At 32.9% G+C, this 22,319-nt stretch overlaps 2 protein-coding genes across 2 annotated transcripts; both read right to left on the minus strand.

Moving 5' to 3' along the window:
- Window positions 1-1,929: 1,929 nt before the first annotated feature.
- Window positions 1,930-13,246, minus strand: LOC145617645 (uncharacterized). The gene is made up of 5 exons (XM_081672371.1): window positions 12,418-13,246; window positions 5,309-6,250; window positions 4,538-5,186; window positions 3,148-3,641; window positions 1,930-2,851 (listed from the first exon to the last, which is right to left on the minus strand). The coding sequence occupies exons 1-5, from the start codon at window positions 12,610-12,612 to the stop codon at window positions 2,666-2,668; spliced, it is 2,466 nt and encodes an 821-aa protein (XP_081528497.1). The 5' UTR covers window positions 12,613-13,246; the 3' UTR covers window positions 1,930-2,665.
- Window positions 12,633-13,201, minus strand: LOC145625432 (uncharacterized). Its single transcript, XM_081678474.1, has 2 exons — window positions 12,726-13,201; window positions 12,633-12,651 (listed from the first exon to the last, which is right to left on the minus strand). The coding sequence occupies exons 1-2, from the start codon at window positions 13,199-13,201 to the stop codon at window positions 12,633-12,635; spliced, it is 495 nt and encodes a 164-aa protein (XP_081534600.1).
- Window positions 13,247-22,319: the final 9,073 nt, after the last annotated feature.

Here is a 22,319-nt window from a genome sequence, read left to right on the forward strand (position 1 = left end):
AGTCTAAAATTTCCCCAAAATAAAACAACTCCCACGGTTATTGCTAAATGTAAAACTAAAGGGAACATTCACGATTATTTAAGGTGTAAACTATACTTTCCCTTAAAAAAAAAAAAAAGGTGTAAACTATACTATACTCCATAGATCTTTAGTTTGACGGTTATTAAAGTACATTATTACAAATAAAAACATAAAGAATGATGTTCACCCATTATTCCATTACTATAATTGCAGCAAAGAATATTAAAAGATGATTAATGTTGAATGACCACATGTGGAACATAAAAAAAGCCCAATATACGTACCCTTTCTTTGCAATGTGGGATTTTTTTTATGTTTACATTTTAAATTTTTAGGAGAATTGAAATGTGTTTGGCAACCGTATACCCTTTCGTTGAAGACATCGCAGGGTAGGCTAACTACACTACACTTGCCTTCATTTGCCACGTACCACACCGCCACCGCCCGATAACCGCCGCCACCACCACATAATATATAGGCAACCAAAGCCATAGATTAACTTTATGCGTGCAATAAAAGCGATATTAAACAAACTCTAACTATTATACAAATATACATACAATAATAGTATTATAATATATTTGTAGAATTCCACATAGATCACCAGGCCATCATGTTAAGTAGCTTTTAGTCTCATTTAAGCATTTGATCATTACTATTTATTAAATTAGCTTAGATTAATTATTAAACTCAAACTAATTTAATTTAACAATAACAATAATAATACCACATTATATTTTGTTAATTTAAATCGTGTAATGTGTGGGAAGTTATAGTATAAAGTATAAGCTAATAAACATATATCATTTGTCTTCAAAGTATATATATTGCATTGAGTGTGCATAAAGATGGAAAACATTATTTCTACCACTTTAGTAAGGGAATCCAAGTGCCGTTAATTCAAAGAAAATAAAGCTAAGCAACTTGGTGCTCAAAAATATAACCAAAAATCAAAATCTTATTTGCCAATAAAAAAGAGACGAAACATACACATGGAATGGGAGAAACTCTCCTTATGAAGAAGGAGAGACATAAGTGGTTTATCTGAGTGAATTTATGCATGTTGCATCGTAAAACCGTTTTGCATGAAAGAACATAATATAGAAAAGTGAAGAATATCTAATTATAATGAAAAGAACATACTATTAAAATGTAATAAACATATAACTAAAGTATGTTTAAAAAAAAAATATATATAACTAAAATAGATATAACATACTATTAAAATGCAATGAACATATACCCTTCAGTGAAAAGAACATAAATACACCAAAAGAGAATGAAAAGAACATATGTTCATGTTATTTGATTATCAGTATAATGTACTTTTATTTGTGACATAAAACTCATTGTTTATTGTTAAATATTTTTTGAATTTTGTCTTCAAATTATGGTGGGTATATTAAAATAATATTCATTATATAATATTATCATGTCCTTTATTAATATTATAGTTGTTCTTTAAATTTAAAAAAAAAATAAAAAAAAATATAAAAAATAAAAAAAAAACATAAAACAGGATGTTCTTTACAAAATAGTTTATGTTCTTTACAAAACAGTTGTATTTTGTTTACAAAATAGCTACATGTTCATTCCGCGTTTTTGCCTATACCAAGCATGGTACAGTTGCATGTACCTTAAAATTTTCAATGCATAAGTAGTACTAGATCATCTTTAAACATAGGACCTTAAACATAAGTGGTTAATTAAAACGTGCCCTACCAGGCCATGACCTTAGCAAACTTCGCCGCTATATGTATATATATTAATTAATGTTTTAATTTCAAAGAATAACAATTCAAGCATTTATCTCCAAAAATTTTTACAATAATATTTACATCAAACCAAATAATGCCCAAGTGTAAGACCACAAGCACAATACCGAATTACCAAGCCATACATATATATTACATATATAAATTAAATATTTTTAAAACTAGTTACAATATAAAAATGCTGCATGCAACATGTATTTATTCATTAAATGCTACACGCTTAAAATCAAGCTTGTGCAATAAAAGCTTATACAATCCAAATTTTGCACTAAAAAAAAAAAAAGAAAAAGAAAACAAACAAATAAATAAATAAATAAAGCTTAAACAATCCAATATATAGAAAGTCTAGGTAACATAACATGTATTATTAGTAATAGACATGCAATGGTCAATCTGATCCCTACTTTTCTGCTTCGGTGGGCGGAGTATGTGTTGGAGACACATCACCAGACTTTTCTTCCTTATCCTTGCTCTCCTGCTTTGTGATACGCCGGAAAAACTTTGAACCAGAATTAGACAAGGTTGAACCAATTGGTCCGAGATACTCGATGACGATATATTTGTGCATGAGTAATAACAGTGTAGTGCATATTACCAAAGTATATATAGCGATCCATGGCTTAACATGAATGGTTGTGACATACACTCCCGTCATGAAAGTCAAAAGAGTTGTGTAGAACGATATTAAGAGCAGCAAGATGCTAAAATCCATCAGCATCACCGAGTTGCGTTTGGTGTCAGCAGCCAGGATCCAAAGAAGGCAAAATAAGACCATTGTTGATAGGCACATTGTCGATATGTCAAAGAACATAAAGGCCTGAAATGCTATCACGTCTACAAGAAGTGGACTCCCTATAACATTCTTATCTTTATCTTCTTGGATCACTCCACCAGGAACAGTGAATGCTGCTGCGTGCTGTGAATGATATCGTCGCCAAAAGTGCTGCTATTACACCCATTGTGTTCACATAATCGTTCATCTCCTTTGTAGAAATACCATACACGCTTCGGTAACCTCGTAATTTATCTGGATAACTACTCAAAAGCTTCTCCAACTACATCATATGAAATTGTTCCATATTATTCTTTACATATTTCATGTAAGCATATAACAAAAAAATAATGAATTAATAATATAATATTATATATAATATTGAAAACACTTACAGCACGTGTTCTCAAATTTTATTTTATTTTTTATTTTCAGAATTAATTTTTTGTTAAAAAAAAATGAGTTTTTAGAAAAAGATAAATCATTCTTAATAAGTCTGACAAAAAAAAAAAAAAAAAAAAACCCTACTCAGTGTAACTATTAGGCTAAGATAATACAGTACAGTAAAAGTATGCTTACAGGTTGTGGAAGGTCTTGAATAGATGCTAATAGATCTCCGGGAGTGACACCATCTCCATCTTTTATTTCTAGAAGTTTCAATATCCGGTCTAGTATTTTCTTGGATAATGGCCTTCCATCATCAAGTGGTGAACACTGCAGAAAGAGACGTGCATGGGTAAAGTATCGAGATTCAAGCGCCAGATGCAATGGTGTTTTACCCTTATTGTCAACCTTTTCTAACAGCTCAATTAAGTGAGGTTTTGTTTCAATATCTTCTAAAAGTTCCCGCATCTTGGATGATGGTTGATTTACTAACATGTGCCAGATTGTCTGGCCATTATTGTCAACCTTTGTCGACCCTTGTTGGTTAATAAGATCCAATATCTTAACTGTATTTATGTGACCAACTTGAACCGCTCTCATGATTGGGGTTAGACCATCCTTGTCTTGTGAGGTCGCCGCCTCTTTATTCAAGCCTTCTACTATGATTATCACTTCTTTCGACCACTCCCCTGAATCCATCATGTGCGATTAGGCATGCAAAATACGGTACAGAGAAATAAACATAGGTTAAACCTAGCCTACTAATATTATGAATTAAAGTACTTCGTATCAAATAAATAAAAATCTATGCATGATCACAGTCCTAATAAGTATTACAGAGTATCCGTCATTAATTTTTTAAGTGACACCAGTTTTCGCATGTAGTTTTTAGAAGAATTTTTATAAACAGATTCACAATATTATGGTAGTGAGATTTGTGGGAGAATTATATAAATGGTCATATAATAGCTCTTACATAAATAATTAAGAGATATAAGAGAAAATTTATAATAAAGAACGTAGGAGTAGGGACGTCGAGGGAGAAACAATTTAAATGATACTTATAAAACGAGTCACTTTATATTGAAGGACAAATTAGTAGCTAGCTAAGATCAAAGGAGGAGAGATATTTTTAAAAAAATACTAAAATAATTTTAAATCTTTTTTTTTTTTTTTTTTTTTTTTTTTGACATTGAAAATAATTTTAAATCTAAGAAGAGAGTCCTTGTGAAAAAAAAAATCTCTAAGAAGAGAGTCACTTATATAAAATAAAAATGGACAATTTTATATCACTTGTAAAACCAGTCACTTGTAACTATATAAATCCACGTTAGAGGTTGCATATTTGTAAAATTATTTTAATTAAATTAGTTGTATTCACTTTACTTGTAATATTCATTATATGTTAAGGCTAAAATTAATCACTTTATAACTTATGAATTGCTTAAATATGTTCTCCTTTCTCATCTCTATTATATAATTTCGACAATTAAGAGAAATAATATTATAAAAAGAAAAAATTAGGAAGTCCCAGGTAAGAATCATGGAAAACAATGCAAGTATGTAGTAATAATATGATACTTACAGGTACTTCCAGCTAGAAGATGGAGAGGTGTCTCTTTACTTTTGTTAATCAAACTAGCAATAGTGTAACCATCTTTCATTATATCCTTTGAGAAAAGTGGTAAAATATGATTTGCTTTGAGTGCTTCATGAAGAGGTGTATTTCCTTCCACATTCTGTACTAACCATGGCGGATCATACTTAAACCTACGGCAATCTCCTTCTCTTTCATCTGCCATACCATCATCTTTAGCTACATGAAAGTACTTGGAACATAGGTTTAGTAACTTAAACGGAAGGGGTGAATTATGCAATGTATTGTAATCATGATTGCCAGGTGATTGTTGGATACGACTGCTTAGTTGAATCTTGATATCACTAGAATTTTTCAGTAGAATATGAAGGGGAGTGTCTCTCTTAAAGTCTAATTGACAGACAAGTTGCGGGTAGCTATCAACAACAAGTTCGACGAAATCAAGATGTTCATCATCTATTATTGTATTTGCCCTTTCTAACTGCATCAAATTATGAAGCACATTTCTTCCCTTGGAATCTCTTGATGATAGAAAATTCATTCCAAACTTGGAGAATTTTTCTCTTAGAAACTGGATTTTTACCCCTTCTACGACTCCATATTCCTCGAGTGTCCTCTTCTTTTTCTCAAACATCATCTGCATCATACAAATTAAATGATACAATTAAGTCAATCATTCCATGCACTTTTGGATTTAAACATTAGAAATAATAATAATAAAAAAATGCAAGTTATAAGGCATGATGGCAAATTGCTTACCTTATCAAAAACACTTAGCTGTTCAACATAAGATTTGAAACTAAATTCATCAGCTTTCGCTTTTGGTTGCGATGAGTCATTCAATAGAACTCGCAGCATTTTAAAGTTCAATTTCCAAGCTAAATCTAATGGTATATTTCCTTGTTTATCCCTAAAATACACAAGGTCTACCATTTTTGGAATTTCTAGCAGCTCTTTGCCTTTTTGGTAGGTAGGAATCCTATTAACCATCAAGTGTAAGATGGTTTTGCGATTATTTTTATCAACCTCATATGCAGACTCTGGGCAGTGTTTAAGTATGATTCTAATAACTCGCACACCAACACTTGGGGTGAGGAAAGCCGCTCTATGCAGAGGTGTATAACCTTCATTGTCTTTCAAACACGCGACACTGCTATCTTTCCGCACCAGCAATTCTATCAAACTAGTATTAGTATCACTAATACTATCTACCTTGTCTTCTATCAGGTCAGGATGCTTATGCACAAACGATACAACAACTTGAAGATTGTGATTGATAAGTGCAACATATAACGGAGTGCATCCCTTTGCATTAATATTCTTGCTGTCATACTGCCCATTTTCGTATTGAAGAAGCATTTTGAAAATGTGGTCGTTGCCCACCATTGCCGCAACATGAAGAGGAGTGTTACCGTCCTTGTTCCTCTGACTCGTTAGCTTATTGATTATAGATCTCGGCAATGACCTCTTTTCTGTAACTTCTTTTATAAATTCCTTTTGCTCAAATTGGACAGCTATGTGAAGAATGTTATCTCCATTAGAATCCTGCCCCAGAAAATAGTTGCCATTTTCTATTTCTTTGCCTATTGCGTCCTTAAGGAAGCCTATGTCACCATTCTTTGTGGCGTTCTGAAGTTGCAGCTCCATACAAGAAATTGGCGAGGTTTCTGAATTTATCATGTCTTCTGTTTTTTTTTTTACCTTGAAAAGAAAAATTATAGATTATCATCCATCTCTTAAGTATTACCTTGATAATATAAACATAGCCCTAAGGGTTATTTATAAGAAGCTAAAAAAGAAAATATTAATGATAAAGTAACAATAATTACACCGATTTACTCATGATTTTATCCTGAATTCCCAACTTAATTCTATTTTAGGAAATATATATATAACCCAATTTGAACTACTAACATCATCCATGATATTTATATGTTGGCCACACAATATGGCCAGCTAGAATGGGCCCAATGGCAGATACGGGATTTTATGATAGTTTCGACGAACTCTATTTGGATCCTTAAAAGAAAAATAACCCTTAAAACCTTAACCAGTGCAAGTAATTTTCTCGAATAAAAAAATAATGGAAAATTTGACTTTACCACCTCCAAAAAATGACTTATTTGCTTTAACCACCTACATAAAAAAAAAAAAGTTTTATTTTACCACCAACAAAATTTTCAAAAATTAGATTTTACCACCAACTAACAGATTCCGTCCATGAATCCTTAGTAGCACCCACCATATTGATGTTTCCTCTTCATTTTCCCCGATCATACGCGCCAACCAACCAAGAATGGAATCAACTTACTCCGGAAGGTTGGAATTTGTATGGGGCTAAGGTGGGATCAGAATTCGGTGTAGATTTGGGAGTTCGTCGGAATTAGGTGGTGGCTAGGGTTTTAGGAGTGCAAAATTTGGTGGTGGCTAGGGTTTTAAGAGTGGTCGGAATTAGGGGGACTTTATGGGTGGTTGGAATTTGGTGCCTTGGGTTTTGATGTCGGAAATTGGAGGAAAGGGGGTCGAAATTCGGTGGTGGTTGGAGCGTTGTGTGGTGCAGTGGCTGCATTGAGGCGAATTGGTGGTAATTATTGGTGCGGTGGCTACGTTGAGGCGAATTGGTGGTGGGCTAGTAGCGGTTTGGCAGTGGGGCTGATAGCCGATCCGACGATAGGGCTAGTAGTAGGTCCGGTGGTGGGCTGGTAGCTGGATTGGCGGCGGTAGCCATCGCCGATTAATGGCTGGTTTTTTTTAATTATTTTTTAAAAAAATTTACCCAATAATATGGTGACACGTTTACATGGTACGCCCCACTAACAGATTTATAGAAGGAATCCGTTAGTTAGAGGTGATTGGTAGTAAAACCCAACTTTTTTTTTATATGGTGGTAAAATAAAACTTTTTTTTTTTTTTATGTAGGTGGTAAAAACAAATAAGTCGTTTTTTGGAGGTGGTAGAAATCAAAATTTTCAAAAATAATACGTAAAACGAGTCATTTCTTGGCAAACAAAATTAGACAATTTTGTTGTTTTATAGATGATTACAAGCTCAATTTGAACGTTATAGGACCAAATAAAATGGCAAAGAAAAAAAAACCCTTAAAGGTAGGTCTCACTAATAGTTTTATTTCTTGACGAAAACCATTATATGGTAGTAAAAGTTATAATTTTTTAAAGGTAATTAAATTTTTTAAAAAAAATAATAAAGTGATTAAAATCAAATAGTGATTTTTAAAAAGTGGTTATTTTCAAAAAAAAAAAACGGTAATTTTGCAGTTTGTAGTTCCTACATGCATGGGTACCTTGCATCGTACCAACATTTCACGGAAAGAACATATTATACAAATGTACAGAACATATATTTGTATTTAAAAGAGCATACTATTAAAATGTGATGAACATATACCTAAAGTAAAAAAAAAACAATATTTGCACAAAAAAAGAGTGAAAATAACATATGTCCATGTTTTTTAATTGATAGTGTAATGTACTTTTATTTGTGATATAATGTTCATTGCTTATTGTGAAATATTCTTTGAATTTTGTCTTAAAATTATTGTGGATATATATCATGTTCTATATTAATATTAAAAATGTTCGTTAGATATAAAAAAAAACATACAATTTGATTTTTTTACAAAACAGCAATATATATATATATATATATATATATATATATATATATATATATATATATATATATATATATATATATATATATATATATATATATGTGTGTGTGTGTGTGTGTGTATATGTATATGTATATGTATATATTTTACAAACAGTTGTATGTTCTTTACAAAAACAGCTACATGTTCTTTTTGCTTTTTTGTCAGCGGCATCAAGCATGGTACAAGCTGTTATACATAAAAAAATTTAGTAATTTTGTCCTCTAATTCATATAACTCCAGGCCATTAATTGCCTCTCACTCTCTTTCACTACAGAGATCAAAATTAATTTGGTTAATGGCCCAAACTGCCTTGTGCTCTATTTCTATTTCTATTGGAAATTGCTAATTGGTAATTCTTACTATCTCATTTTATAGGTGTATCATTATTTTATTTTGGTAAATGGTAGGGGTGATCACGGGTCAGGTACTCGAATCATTATCACTATCAATTTGGGTAGCCTTAACACTGCAAATGATATTCATGAACCGAACTAATAAGGTTGCATATTGAACTTAGGTACCAGAATTTTCGGATCGGTTATTGAATACTCGCACTAGTAGAAAATTACAATAAGGCGTCGAGCAATGCCCACCGGTTTTTAAAAACCGGTGGGAAAAAATGGGCAGGATTTTAAGGAAACAAAATTGGCACCTGTTTGAACCCGTGCCATATTTAAAAAAAAACACCCCCTTTTGTGCCCCTCCCTTCATAAACCCTAACCCTAGCTCTCTCCTCTCTCCTCTCTCCCCTCTCATTCTTCTCTCTCATGCTCTCTCGTCTCACTTCTCTCCGCTCTCTCTCGTCTCTCGTCTCACTTCTCTCTCCTCTCTCGACGATCTCCTTCTCTATCATTGCCCTCCTCTTCTTTCCCCTCAAAGCCCACCACCATCACCGCCACTAACCACCGCCGCTACCTAGACCGACATAAACAACAACATCTCTCTGCTAATGTTCGCACTTTCCACTCTTCTCGTGATGAAACCAAAGGTTTTCAGTAGAGCTGTCAAAAGCTGACCCAACCCAAAATACCGACCCAAACCCGATTATTAACCGACCCATTTGAACCCGAATAAATGGTGACCCAAACCCGACCTGAAATCAACCCTAGATCCGAGTTGACCCGACTATGTGAGACTCGAACTCGAACATAAACCGACCTGAAGATGACCCGACCCGAATGTAACCCGTAAATTATTGACCTGAACCGAACACGACTTCTACCGAAATTGACCCAAACCCGTTTTAACCTGTGAAAACCCCTATTTAACCCGACTTGTTACTAACTTGACCTGAATTCAACCTGACCCGTTCCTAACCCGGCTTGTTACTAACCCGACTCGAAATTCAACCCGACATGTTACAAACCTGACCCAAAATCAACCCGACTTGTTATTATCCCAACCCAATTTGTTGTTGATCCGACCGAAATTTTACCCGACCTATTACTAACCCGACCAAAAAATTCAACCCGATCTGTTACTAACCTGGCCCGAAATCAACACGACTTGTTATTTACCCAACCTAAATTAAAGTATTCAACCCAAATTGTTCTTGATGCGATTTTAAATCACCTTAAGTTCAATTTAAACCACCTTATTATTGTTGATCAAAGCATTTTGTATAGGGAGACCAAGTCGCTTCAAACCAGCAAAAGAAAGGAGCATCATCCCTAAATTTAAGAGTTAAATATAGTACTCTGTATATGTTTGTTGTATGGTCAAAGAAGATAATTATATTCCTAAATTATAAGCTATAGTTTTCTAGTATGTTGCTATATATATTATAGTCAGAGTAAATAATTAGCTTGATAAAAATGATAATTATCTATTTATAATTAGTTGAACCCGAATATGACCCGGTTTAATTGGAAATGACCCGACCTGATTGTAACTCGCAAATAATTGACTTGAACATAACACAACTTGAACCCGTGAATGATTCAACTTGGAAATGATCCAACTTGATTATAACCCGCAAATTATTGACTTGAACCCGAGAATGACCCGACTTGGAAATGACCCGACCTGATTATAACATGCAAATTATTGACTTGAACTGAACCCGACTCAAACCAAGAATACCCGACCTGATTCTAACCCGCAAATTATTGAATTAAACCAAACCCGACTCGAACCCGAGAATTACCCTAACCCGTTTTAACCCATGGAAATTCGAATTAAATCCGACCTATTGTTCACCCAACCCGACTGTAACCTGACTTGTTATTGACCCGACCTAAATCCTATTATGTATGACCCGACGTGATCTGACTCAAGCATGACCCAACCCGGCCCGCATAGGTTACGACTTATACCCGAATTGACCCGACCCGAGTTGACTCGACCCACTCTTACTCAACCCGTTTACCCGAATTGACAGCTCTAGTTTTCAGGTCAAATTCGACCATGAAAACTCTAGATCTAGAGTTTTCATGGTCGAATTTGGCCTCGTAAACCCAATTTCAAAGTTTTGTGTGGTCGAATGAAGGCATGTGTTTTTTTTTTCATTTTTTCTATTTTGTTAATTTTTGAGTTGTGATTTGCGGAGGCGGTGGTTTTAGGTGAGTGGTGGGGTGGTTCGGTGGTTTTAGGTGGGTAGTGGGGTGGTTTTAGGTGGGTGGTGGGTCGTGGGTTGTGTGCAGAATTATTATTATTACTCCCTCCGTGTTTTTTAAGTGTTACACTTACAAAATCCGGCCGTGTTTTAATAAATATTACACTTTCTTTTTTGGCAAAAAAACTACATTAAAATATTATATCTCTCTAATCTCATGGTCCCCACCCAAAAACCCACTACTAATTTTTTTTTTTTTTTTTATTTTTATTTTTTATTATATCTCGCCTCTCACATTCATTACTTTTCAATAAATTATTAACCCCATTATCTTTCTTTTTCAATTTTTTAATACTCCAACTAATACCCCACTTACCTCTTATTTTATTTAAATCAATTAAATTGCCTAAAACTATGCGCTGGTCAAACTATAACACTTTTAAAAAATGGAGGAAGTTTTTTTTTTTTTTTTTTTTTTAATTTTGCGGATTTTATTTTTTTTCTTAATTTAAAATTTTGTTTTAGTTTTGGAGATTCAAGAACGATTTTTTCATTGTAAATTAACAATTTATTGATGAATATATATGTGATTTATGTATATTATGATTATATTTAAGTGTAACCTGATTTTTAAGTGAAAAAAAAATTTATTTTTTTATTGTATAAATGGCACCAATTAACTAGTGCCAATTCTTTATTAAAGAACTGCCACCCGTTAATTGGTGTCAAATTAAAGAATTGCCAATAGTTTTAAACCGGTGGCATTTTTTATTTATTTTTGGCGTCCTTTAAATGCCCACCGATTCAAAATCGTTGCCATAGTGGGGTTTTGAATCAGTGCCAAATTATATTTTTCTACTAGTTTTGATATAATTAATATCCAATAATGAAGAGTTATAATTTAGATATTATGATATCATTGAACACTAATTAATAGTTGACCAATTTACTAATAATATTACTGATTTTTGAAATCTTAAAGTAATTAGGAAATAAAGTATGATTTAGATTTTAGATAAATACATTTAAGTAATATAAAAAAAAAAAAAAAAAAAAAAAAAAAAAAAAAAAAAAACTGTTTATCAGATCATTATCGGGTAACCGGAATCTCAAACGAATACAATACCCGATAACCATAATTAATAACAAATTATCTAATCGAGTATCCTAATTTCTAATCGATCACGGATAGGGTTTTTGAAAAACATTTTTCACCCCTAGCAAATATTATCTGTTTAAATGCCCACGGATATTGATTATTCAAAGTAGCTCCTAACCTATAGTATGTTTAGGATATGTGTATGTTAGCTAGGTTGCTAAGTATTTTGCTCAATATATATGTGGAGTTAAATGTAATTAGTGGGTTAGTTTGTTGATCATTAAGTTAGACGTGGAAATATGGCGTTATGGGTTTGAAAACTATTATAGACTTTTTTCCCCTATCTCTTTATTATAACTTGAACACTACTTTTGTACTTCTTCCATTTTTAATATTATTAAAACACATCAAACTTTGTCAAGCACACTTTGAGGAAGGTATAAGCTAATTTAAGACTATGTAAACGAATTGGACAGAAGTGATGTAAAGATGAAGTAGTACTAACAATATATTAGTGATAAGAGATGAAGTAGTAGTTATACCAATGATTTGGTGTTTGATAATTGCAAGATGGAGAGGCGTCTCATCGGAATTGTTGGTAGCTTTAGCAAGCATAAGATCTTGTTCAAGCAACAATTTAGCAACCTCAAACCTGCCATTGATACTTGCAACATGTAACGGTGTGTTTCCTTGTTTATTCTTCGACCCCCACGTTGGCTGTATTCGTTTATTTTCATCTAGGAGCTGCTCGAAAATGCTAGCATCGTCGCTCAACGCTGCGGCAACATGAAGAGGGGTGTCATCAGCGTTGTTGGGGACACAAGCTAGCTCAGGATACAGCTGCACTAACAATTTAGCAACATCAACATTGCGTTTGATAAGTGCAACATGCAAGGGTGTGTTGCCGTCTTTGTTCTTCAAAATGGAACTCGAACTAGAACCCACCGACGCTGCTGGCTTCAACACCTTCACCTCCTCCTGCCCCTCTTCGTGTTCGAGGAGCAGCTTGAAAAACACGGTGTTACCCTCCTCTGCGGCAACATGAAGAGGGGTGTCACCGTCTTTGTCTGGCTGATAGATCAGCTTGTCAGTTACTGATCTTGGCAATAACCCCCCTACAACTTTTTTAATAAAATCATTTTTCTGATATAAGATTGCTATGTGAAGAATATTGTATTTTTCTAATTTGGTTTTTCTCAGAAAATACTCTTCAATAGAATCAATACCATTTTCGATCTTCTCGTTTCGTGCTGCCTCAATATGGCTTACATCGCCGTTCAATGCAGCCTTGAAAAGTATCCCACCATCATCATCTTGGTTGATCATTTTTTTTTTTCTAGCAATTTTTTTTATTTTTTATTTTTTATTTTTTTTTTTGGGGGGGGGGGGGGGGGGGAATATGATGAAATATTAGTGTTTGTCTAAGAGCAACTCATAAAAGTAAAGGATATGAGTCTTTTAATTGACTTGCGTACTAAACTGCTTTCATTCACTTCCGCATCTTTATTTATACTAGTACGTAATGTATGTATTAGCTTGTTGGACATATAATATTCTTTACGTAGTGTGATCTAGTAAGATTTGTTTCTTTAAAAAAGGGGATGCTATAAATAAAGACAAGTTTCTAATATGTCCACACAGTAGGATGTATAGCTTTTTCCTTCTAAAAGTAGCTATGGGAATTGCTTTAAATAAACATATATCTTGTGCCCTTTTACCATTTCTCCTTTTACTGTGGAGGTGTTTTGATAAAGAGCTTATATTATTGGGGTAACATTAACTTGCTTGACCCATATTACCTAATTAACCAAGTCACTAATTAAGGTAATTAGGAGCATTTGGTAGAGAGTTGATTCAAAGTGCTTATTCCACGCCAACCTTCTTTTTTTCAATAAGCTTATAGGAGCTTTTTCATCCTTAACTAATACTCCATTTTAATGTGAAATTACATTTATACCGGGGAATTCTAAGTCCATCAGCCTGATTTACATCCCATGTAAATCAGCTGGTATTTTCGTCTTTTACACATTTATGTATGGGGTAAATGTGTCAATTCATGCTGAAGTTATATAAATGGTAACTTGATGGGTTTTTGTTTACTAACGGCTTCATGAGTTAAGACGTTAGTTTTTCGTGAGTTCACTTTACCTTCTCCTAAACTAGTCCGCTCTTTGTCAAATCAATTGGGAAGATTTTGATACCGATTCCCGTAAATCTAGTCCAGGGAATTACCAGGTTTCTGTGAACTAATTTGGCGACCTTGAATCACTGTAAGCTTGTTCATGATTTTGATTTTAAAATTGTGGGTATATTTTATTTTTTGATTTGAATTGGAAGAATTATTCCATTTACAAATAATTTATCGGCTAATGTAGGTTCTTGATCAGAGCTTTTTCGAGTTACACAAAATCGTAATTGAGAAGATATGATTTTAAGGGTTCAATTGGAACAATTTATGAGTTTTTAAGGTCATGAGAGAATGAAATTATGGGACTCATTCCTTTACTTGAAGGACTTTCTGTATATAATTCAACCGCCATTTTTTATTTTTTTTGGGTGATGAAGAAAAACAGGGGATGATGTAAAGAATGAGGTTTTTATGGCTAGGGGTTCGAATCCCTGTTAAAGCTTCATGTGACGCCGTTAATTTTACAGTTACTAATGGCCAATTTTCCACTGTTACGAAAATCCGGCGATACAATATAATACTCCTAAAAAGGACGGTGTATGGCCCACATCAGCTACTGATTGACGAAATTTTGTCAATCAGGCTGATTGCCTGAGTCCGCCTCATTTATACCTCATTTAATCTAAAACACTATCTGAACCACCTAGCTATTTTTACAATATAGGTGATCATAAATTCGGGCCGGGCGGGCCTTAGCATTAAATGCCATACCCAAACCTTTTCAAATGTGACAGGCTTGTCGGATCAAAATGAGCTTTTCTGGCTTTTTCGGGCCGGGTTTGGATTTTTAACTAAAAAAGTGTTTTTTGGCTTGTCTAAACTAGCCCTATTTTCAGGCTGGGCTAGCAGGATAGGCCATTGTTGATCAAGATCTTTACAAATAGCTTATTGATCATTTTGGATACTCTAACAACTTTAAGCAATTAAATATTTCCCAAAAGTTTTATACAATCAGATATTTTGAATCAACTAACACAATTAGCTAGTCAAATTACCTAACACATCAATCAGGTGTAGTATTAAGTTTTTAGTTTTTTCACCAAACATGACCTATGTCAATTTTTTCTTACACCCGCTCACTTTTTCAACAAACTGGATACTTCCTTTGTTTTTTTTAAAAAAATATTTGTAACGCACCTTCATGATACGCACCTTGAATTATATGTAAACGGACAAATTAATCTAAATAATTTATATACATCGTAGTTAACCCTTCTTTATTCTCAATGTAAATCTTTTTTTATTTTAATTTGTACTTTCTTTTACGTTGTGTCCAACCTTAACGGTGCAATTAAAAAAACGGAGGAAATAATATCTATTTGAATTTGTTTAAATGATACATAATAATATTTATTTATAATACATCATCAAAAGCTTATGATCAAATCTACAACCTCTGTCCCAGAAAAAGTGGGATGTTAGACTTTTTTCAATATTGTTGTATTAATTTTGATCATAATTTTTAATAACATAATTTAAACATATTTTATCATTAAATATGTTATTAGATAGGTATTAATATGATGTATCATTGTATCATAATATTATATATTTTTAAAATCATTTTCATTAAAATTTAATTATATATTAATAAAGTCAAACTTATACATTTGCATATGTGTGCGAAGTTGAATGCGTCAGTTTTTTTGGGGCAGAGGGAGTAGTACATTAATAGTACTGCAAAAAGTCAAATTATATCAGTTTTATGGAGTGGATGTGGCATAATTTTGTCGACCAAACAATATTACTTCCTTTGTTTTAATTCATATTAATTGACACATTCTGCACTATCACATATGTCTATGCACTAATTTGACCATAATTATATGCAGTGTATAGTTATAAATAAGTAAAAAAAATGAAACTTAATATTAATAACTATTTAATAAAAGATCATGGGAAAAAAGTTGATTTATTACGCTACTAAAGAAATATAGTCATTGTTTGTTAATATAAATAGAGGAAAAAAAGTCAAGCGCGTTAATTATTCTGCCACGGAGGAAATATAACAATTAACATAATGAATATATAATGATGCTTTTTTTTTTGAGAAAATATAGTGATGCATTTATATATATACATACATATATATATATATATATATATATATATATATATATATATATATATATATATATATATATATATATATATATATATATATATATATATATATATATATATATATATATATATATATATATATATATATATATATATATAAATAAAAAAAAAAAAAAGGTGAATATAGTATTGTTAGAATAGCTAATAAGTGTAATAATGGAGGCACACAAATGGGAGTGGTATATGAAGCCCATCATTTAGTCATTAATTAGTGTTTTTTATTTTAATTTTTTTTGTGAACGTTAATTAACTAGTTCATCAATCATCATCATTTCATTACAATGTGTATTCAATATTCATCACGTATGGTAAATTTTCCTTTGTTTTTTATCATAATTGTTTTTAGGGTAACGAATATTAAAAGAACTAATATAAAAAGATGCAAAACATACTAAGATGAAAGTTTATACTCGTATATGGAACCAAACCTTAGTGAAGTTTTGCATTGTAGCACATGTCATGTCATCTTTTTATATTAGCTCTTTTAATATTCGTTACCCTAAAAACAATTATTGAATAAACTATACGCGATGCTTATTATGTTTCTTAAATTTTACTTCTTGCACTTTAGTACTTTACTCCTTTTTTGTTTTATTCCATGTCATGTGATTCTTGTTCAGAATTTTCATTTCAACATAATATAATTAACATTGTGTGGGATTTTATTTCTAATAACACGTAATTTAAGGTATTTAAGCTTAATGCTTACATTAAAACCCATGCACAACAAACATCAAGAATATAAAAATAAGTGAAGGGATTATAATTATATACTCCCACTTAATCCATCAAAATAAACAGAGTATATATTTAGCTTTAGTAACCCAAAAATAATGTTCACTAGTTGAAAATGTTACAAATGGTATAGAGCATGAGCCAACCTAATTGAGATTTTTGAGAATTTTATCGCTAAAATACTAAATAAAGTATTACTGACTTGTAGATATTTGAAGAGACATGATGAAGACATGATAAAGTTGTAAATTATACTCCGCAAATCTTTAGTTTGACGGTTTGTAAAGTACATTAAAACAAAAATGAAATGTTAGGAATAGGTTTTTTCTTTTTTCTTCAAGCGGAATGTTTGGAGAAGGGAACAACCGTTGGATTTGATAGTGTATTTCTTTGAGATGTTGGATCAGTTCTGGGGGTTAGGTTCTAGTCTCCTTCCATTTATTACGGGGGGATCGAATACGGGTCCTCCCTACCAAGTGTAGTGTTGGGTTTGAGAAGTGTAGAGAACGATTTAAGGAGGCTAAGGGGGTGCATAGCTTATGAGATGGGCTATTGCTTGGTGTGAAGTAAAGGTGGATGACAAAGGGATGACTTCAAATGACCATATCTCAAGATCTAGAAGTGATATTGAGATCATTAAAGTTGGAGGTAATAACTCGTCTCCAGAGCTTTCCAACAACTGGTCACAAGCTCAATTTGGCCAAGAAACGAGGAAGATATGGCTGTTTTATAAGAAGCTGTCCAGTAGGAGAATACGGAGCGCCCGCTCCTCTCTGGTAGAGCGCCAGCTCCTTCGAGGCTTGTTTTGGCTATTTTCTTCCAGTCTTCTCGAGCGCCCGCTCCTGTTCTTTGGACAGGCCGCGCTCCACTGGGTTTCTCGGGGCTCTGTTATATCACGCTTGAGCCTCGATTTTACGGTCTTGATTTCTCCTTTGTTAGTAACTTATATTCTTAGCGCTTGTATTATTTGCCTTGTATTTTTAGCACTATATATACTCGTGATTTGTAAGAGAGTAATAGGATGAGGGGAAAAGATGTAGAGAGAGAAAGTCTTGTAACCCAAACACTTATTAGGGTTTGAGTGTTTGAGAGGGTTAATTTAGGGTGGGAGCTTTCATGGTGATTGAAAGCTTGTAAACTACATTGTTCTTCATCAAATTATTACTCAATAATGGATTGGTGTGTTTTTTTCTCGGTTCTCGAGTTTCCCACAGTAAATTCTTCTTGTCTCGTTTATTGCTTGTTTTTCAGTCTTCATTGTTGTTAATTGTCGTTAATCGCAAACTTAGCTGGCACTTTCGTAATCCCTTTCATGTAGTCCCAATCACCACTACACCAATAGTCAATTAGTACAATATAACTTTTATCATAATACTATAATCTCTATATAAAATTCCGAATAGCTCACGCACCATTATTCTATCATTTCATGTTTATAAAATTAGAATAGACTGATTTTAAAATCTACGTATATAGTACTTCATACCTTGTTTTTTTTACCTTATTATAAATCGTGTATGCATGGAGAAGTACTGCTTATGATTTAAGTTAAGTGTATACTCGTATTACTTGGCTTCAGACTTCAAAGTATTGCATTAGTGTCCGTAAAAGATGGAAAAGGTTATTACCACCACTTTATATGATTAAAGAAACCAAATCCCTTTATTTTAAAAAAGTGAAAGCTAAGCAGCTAACTACTTAAAAATCAGAACCCAGCCTAAATATTATAGAAAAAAAAAACAAAAAGTTAAAGGTGGTAAGATTAGAAGTCGTTGGTTAGTTAATATGTCTTATTGTAATATTGTATAGATATAGTTGGTAAATATATCTTTTAGCAGCTTAAGGTAACCGAGGTCTTATTGTATAATATATACAGTGGCGCGCGGATCCGATTCAGGATTTTCAAACTTATAAGTCACCATAAATAATTGATCACTTGTTTCAATCCAAAAATTATATAAAAAAATTATATTTCACCAAAGTGATTTCCATCTAAAAATAGGATATAAAAATACATACCCTATAAAACTATTACATTAAACTAACTTTATGATTTTTTACTTAAAAACAAAAATTATTAAAAAAAAAGTTAGATAACTTAAGAGACCTGTTATTAAATATAACAGGTTTCTTTAATGAAATGTGAAAGCAGCGCAAAATATTGACAGAAAGAGACCTGTTATCTAGATAATAGGTCTCTAATGACATGATGACAACAGCAGCAACAAAGAGACCACCTATCTGATATTTTAATAGGGGGTCTCTTTGATATTTAAAAACTGACAGTGGGCTAATTTCAAATAAAAGAAACAAAGAGACCGCCTATCTGTTATAGGAGGTCTCTTAGTTTTTTTTTTTTCTTTTTTTGTGTGTTGGTGTTAGGGGTGAGCACGGATCGGATATCTGATCCGAAACTGAATTTCAGATCGGATATCCGTATCCGAAAATTCATATATTTGATATCTGTATCCGATCTGAAATTATCGGATATCCGAATTTTCGGATCGGATAGCTCAGATATCCGAAATCCGACACTTTCAATAACTTTTTATTTTTCCTGTTAATTTAATGGCTAAATTTATTTTTTAAAAGACAAATTAATATTATATATGCTAAAATTGAACTTGCGCATTGAGCAAGCAAATCTGTACTGTACATTTCAAACCAACAACAAAAAAAATTCTGTAAGCCTCTAACACTTCTCTTAAATAAGTAAGTTGATTGCAACTGAACAAGAAGAAGATAAAATTGACTAAATATATAAATAAAAAAAACCCAACAAATAATTTTCACAAAAAAAAAATAAAAATAATCTTTACACAAATCAAAGAAATTTCAAATAAATATGCAAATAAATTTCAATGGACTGAGAATTTGTCGACTTGTCCTTGGTGTTGCGGGTTGGAAGCTCGAGGATGTGACCACCCTCGGTTGCGTTTCATATGACGGCGGCTGGAGGAGGGTGGTGCATGGGCCGAGGGGTGAAGCGACCGTGAGGTTCGAATGAGAAAGCCGGTTTGTTGGTGGTTCTTGTGGAGGAAAACTGAGGAAAAATTCAAGAGGATGAAAGGTAAGAGATATAGTAGCTAATAAGGGCAGTGGGGTTGCAGAGATCCAAGAGAAATAGAGGATAAAAGAGAACAAGACATGGGTTTCACTGGTTTTTAGTGCTTGAGGAGAGAGAAGATAGTAGAGAGAGGAGGGGGCGGTAGATTACTAGGTTTAAGGAATTATTTAGGTTTTTTGGTTTGGGTTTTGGGCTTTAGGGCTATTTATTTGGGCCTTTGGTGGTATTTAGTGATTGCTGGCAGGGTATTTTTTTCGGATATTCGGATATCCGAAATTTGAAATTTCGATATCCGATATCCGATCCGATATCCGAAAATTTCGGATCGGGTATCCGATCCGAAAATGTTTTCGGATCGGTTATCCTAAATTTTCGGATCGGATGCGGATCGGATTTTCGGATTATCAGATAATCAGATAGTTTTGCTCAGGCCTAGTTGGTGTGTCATGTGATCTGCCCCTGAATATATATATTATTGTGTTTATCAATACAAAACTAAGATGTTTTCTCCAATCTTTTAACAGGACTACATACGTAATAAGGAGTTACGAAACTTTTTAAAAAAATGGCTAAAAACAAAGAGGCAATATAATTTTATTCTTTTGTTTGAAACAACAAAGAGGCAATATAATATTTTTTTTTTACATCAAAGAGGCAATATAATGTTCAGCTATTAGTACTTGTATTCAAATAACAATGGAGAATGATCTTTATAATACAATAATACTGCTGCCGTGCCGTAGTATAAAGGTGAAGTAAACTTTTTGAACAAACAAAATAAAGATGATACTGTATTATTACAAACAAATCAGCAAATTAATAAAGTTCCCACACATATAAGTATGTAACTACAATATCAATTTCTAACCAATTTCACTACACAAAATCAAACATTTAGATAAAAATAAAATAAAATCTCACTCTTAAAAAAGCCACCACACTTATAGTGCCACTACTGGTGCTAACCATCCGAACTTTATTTTCTTCCATGCAATGCTTTTTGCTAATATAATTCCACCTTTCTTGTCAATCACTAGCTTGAGTAGCTGAACTTAGCTAGGCCTTTTAATGAGGCAGCGTCTTTCACAAGAGCAGGCCTTTTTTCTTCGGACATTCCTCTAGCTAGGTCATGCCTATCTTTAAGTCTGTCAAACCTCCGACCTCATTAAGCTTTGCCTTTCTTCGGGTTTATTTACTAGCGTGATGTAATTGATGTACCCAAGCAGCCAAATGATGAACGATAAAACCCTTTTGATGATGAAGATGATGAAATTATATATTGGCGAAACTTTCTGAACAAATATATTCCAATAAAAAGCCATCACTGGTCCAGTAAGTCCTACCCATCTTACAATGAAACTTTTTTGCATGAATATCATTAGTAAAGCGCATATCACCACAGTGTAGATAGCAATCCAGGGTTTAACATAAATCGTTGTAGCGTACACTCCTGCCATGAAAGTCAGCAGAGTTGTGTAGAATGATATCAATAGCAATAAGATGCTGGAATCCATTAACATCACCGAGTTGCGCTTATTACCGGCAGCCAGGATCCAAAGAAGACAAAATAAGACCATTGCTGATAGGCACATTGTCAATATGTCAAAGAACATAAAAACTTGAAATGCCACGTCATTTACAAGAATTGGAGTCCCTTTAGATCTTTCATTTGCACTGTCTTGAACGGCTCCACCGGGAACTGTGAATGCTGCTGTAAACGTTATTGTCATCAAAAGTGCTGCTATTACACCAATTGTGTTCACATATCCATCCACATTAGAAGCAGCAATACCGTACACACTTCGAAAACCTAATAAGTTCCAACGTCCATTCAAAATTAAATTCAACTGCACCGAAAGGAAATAAACTGAGTTATTCTTTTAGAAAAAGTAAGTACAAAAAAGTATCACATTCTCATATTATATACCGAGTATAACTGTCATGTATATTATATCTATGTATGTGTGGTTCTCACATTCTCATATGAAGATGTTCTCACAAGAAATTCACTCCTAATATTTATATAATTAATTCCACTAGCTATGATCACTCCTAAATTGAACATGATGATAGCTAGTGGAAATTGAACACACTATTCATGTTATCTGAACTTCTAATTGAACACACCTCTTCGTACCAATTCTAGCTAGCTATAGTAGAGGAGAATCAAGGCAATCCATTATCCACCAGCTGAATATTATACACAAAAGGTGTATTCTATTCACCTGATTTTTATTTATCTGAACTTAAATAACTTAAATGAACTTAAGTAAACTTATTTGAACTACTTAGGGCTTATTAACACTTATTTAAGCTATAATTTAAACTTT

Source organism: Chenopodium album, chromosome 3 (genome assembly GCF_948465745.1).
Source record: "Chenopodium album chromosome 3, dcCheAlbu1.1, whole genome shotgun sequence".
NCBI classification, from domain to species: domain Eukaryota; kingdom Viridiplantae; phylum Streptophyta; class Magnoliopsida; order Caryophyllales; family Amaranthaceae; genus Chenopodium; species Chenopodium album.

Bases quoted from the DNA above. Each gene is read 5' to 3' on its own strand.
- LOC145617645 (XM_081672371.1), bottom strand. From the start codon at position 12,612: ATGAAAATAAACGAATACAGCCAACGTGGGGGTCGAAGAATAAACAAG. The intron at 5,187-5,308 runs GTAAGCAATTTG...TGTATGATGCAG, and splicing joins AGCTAAGTGTTTTTGATAAG to ATGATGTTTGAGAAAAAGAA. The intron at 2,852-3,147 runs GTAAGCATACTT...CATATGATGTAG, and splicing joins TTCAAGACCTTCCACAACCT to TTGGAGAAGCTTTTGAGTAG.
- LOC145625432 (XM_081678474.1), bottom strand. From the start codon at position 13,201: ATGATCAACCAAGATGATGATGGTGGGATACTTTTCAAGGCTGCATTG.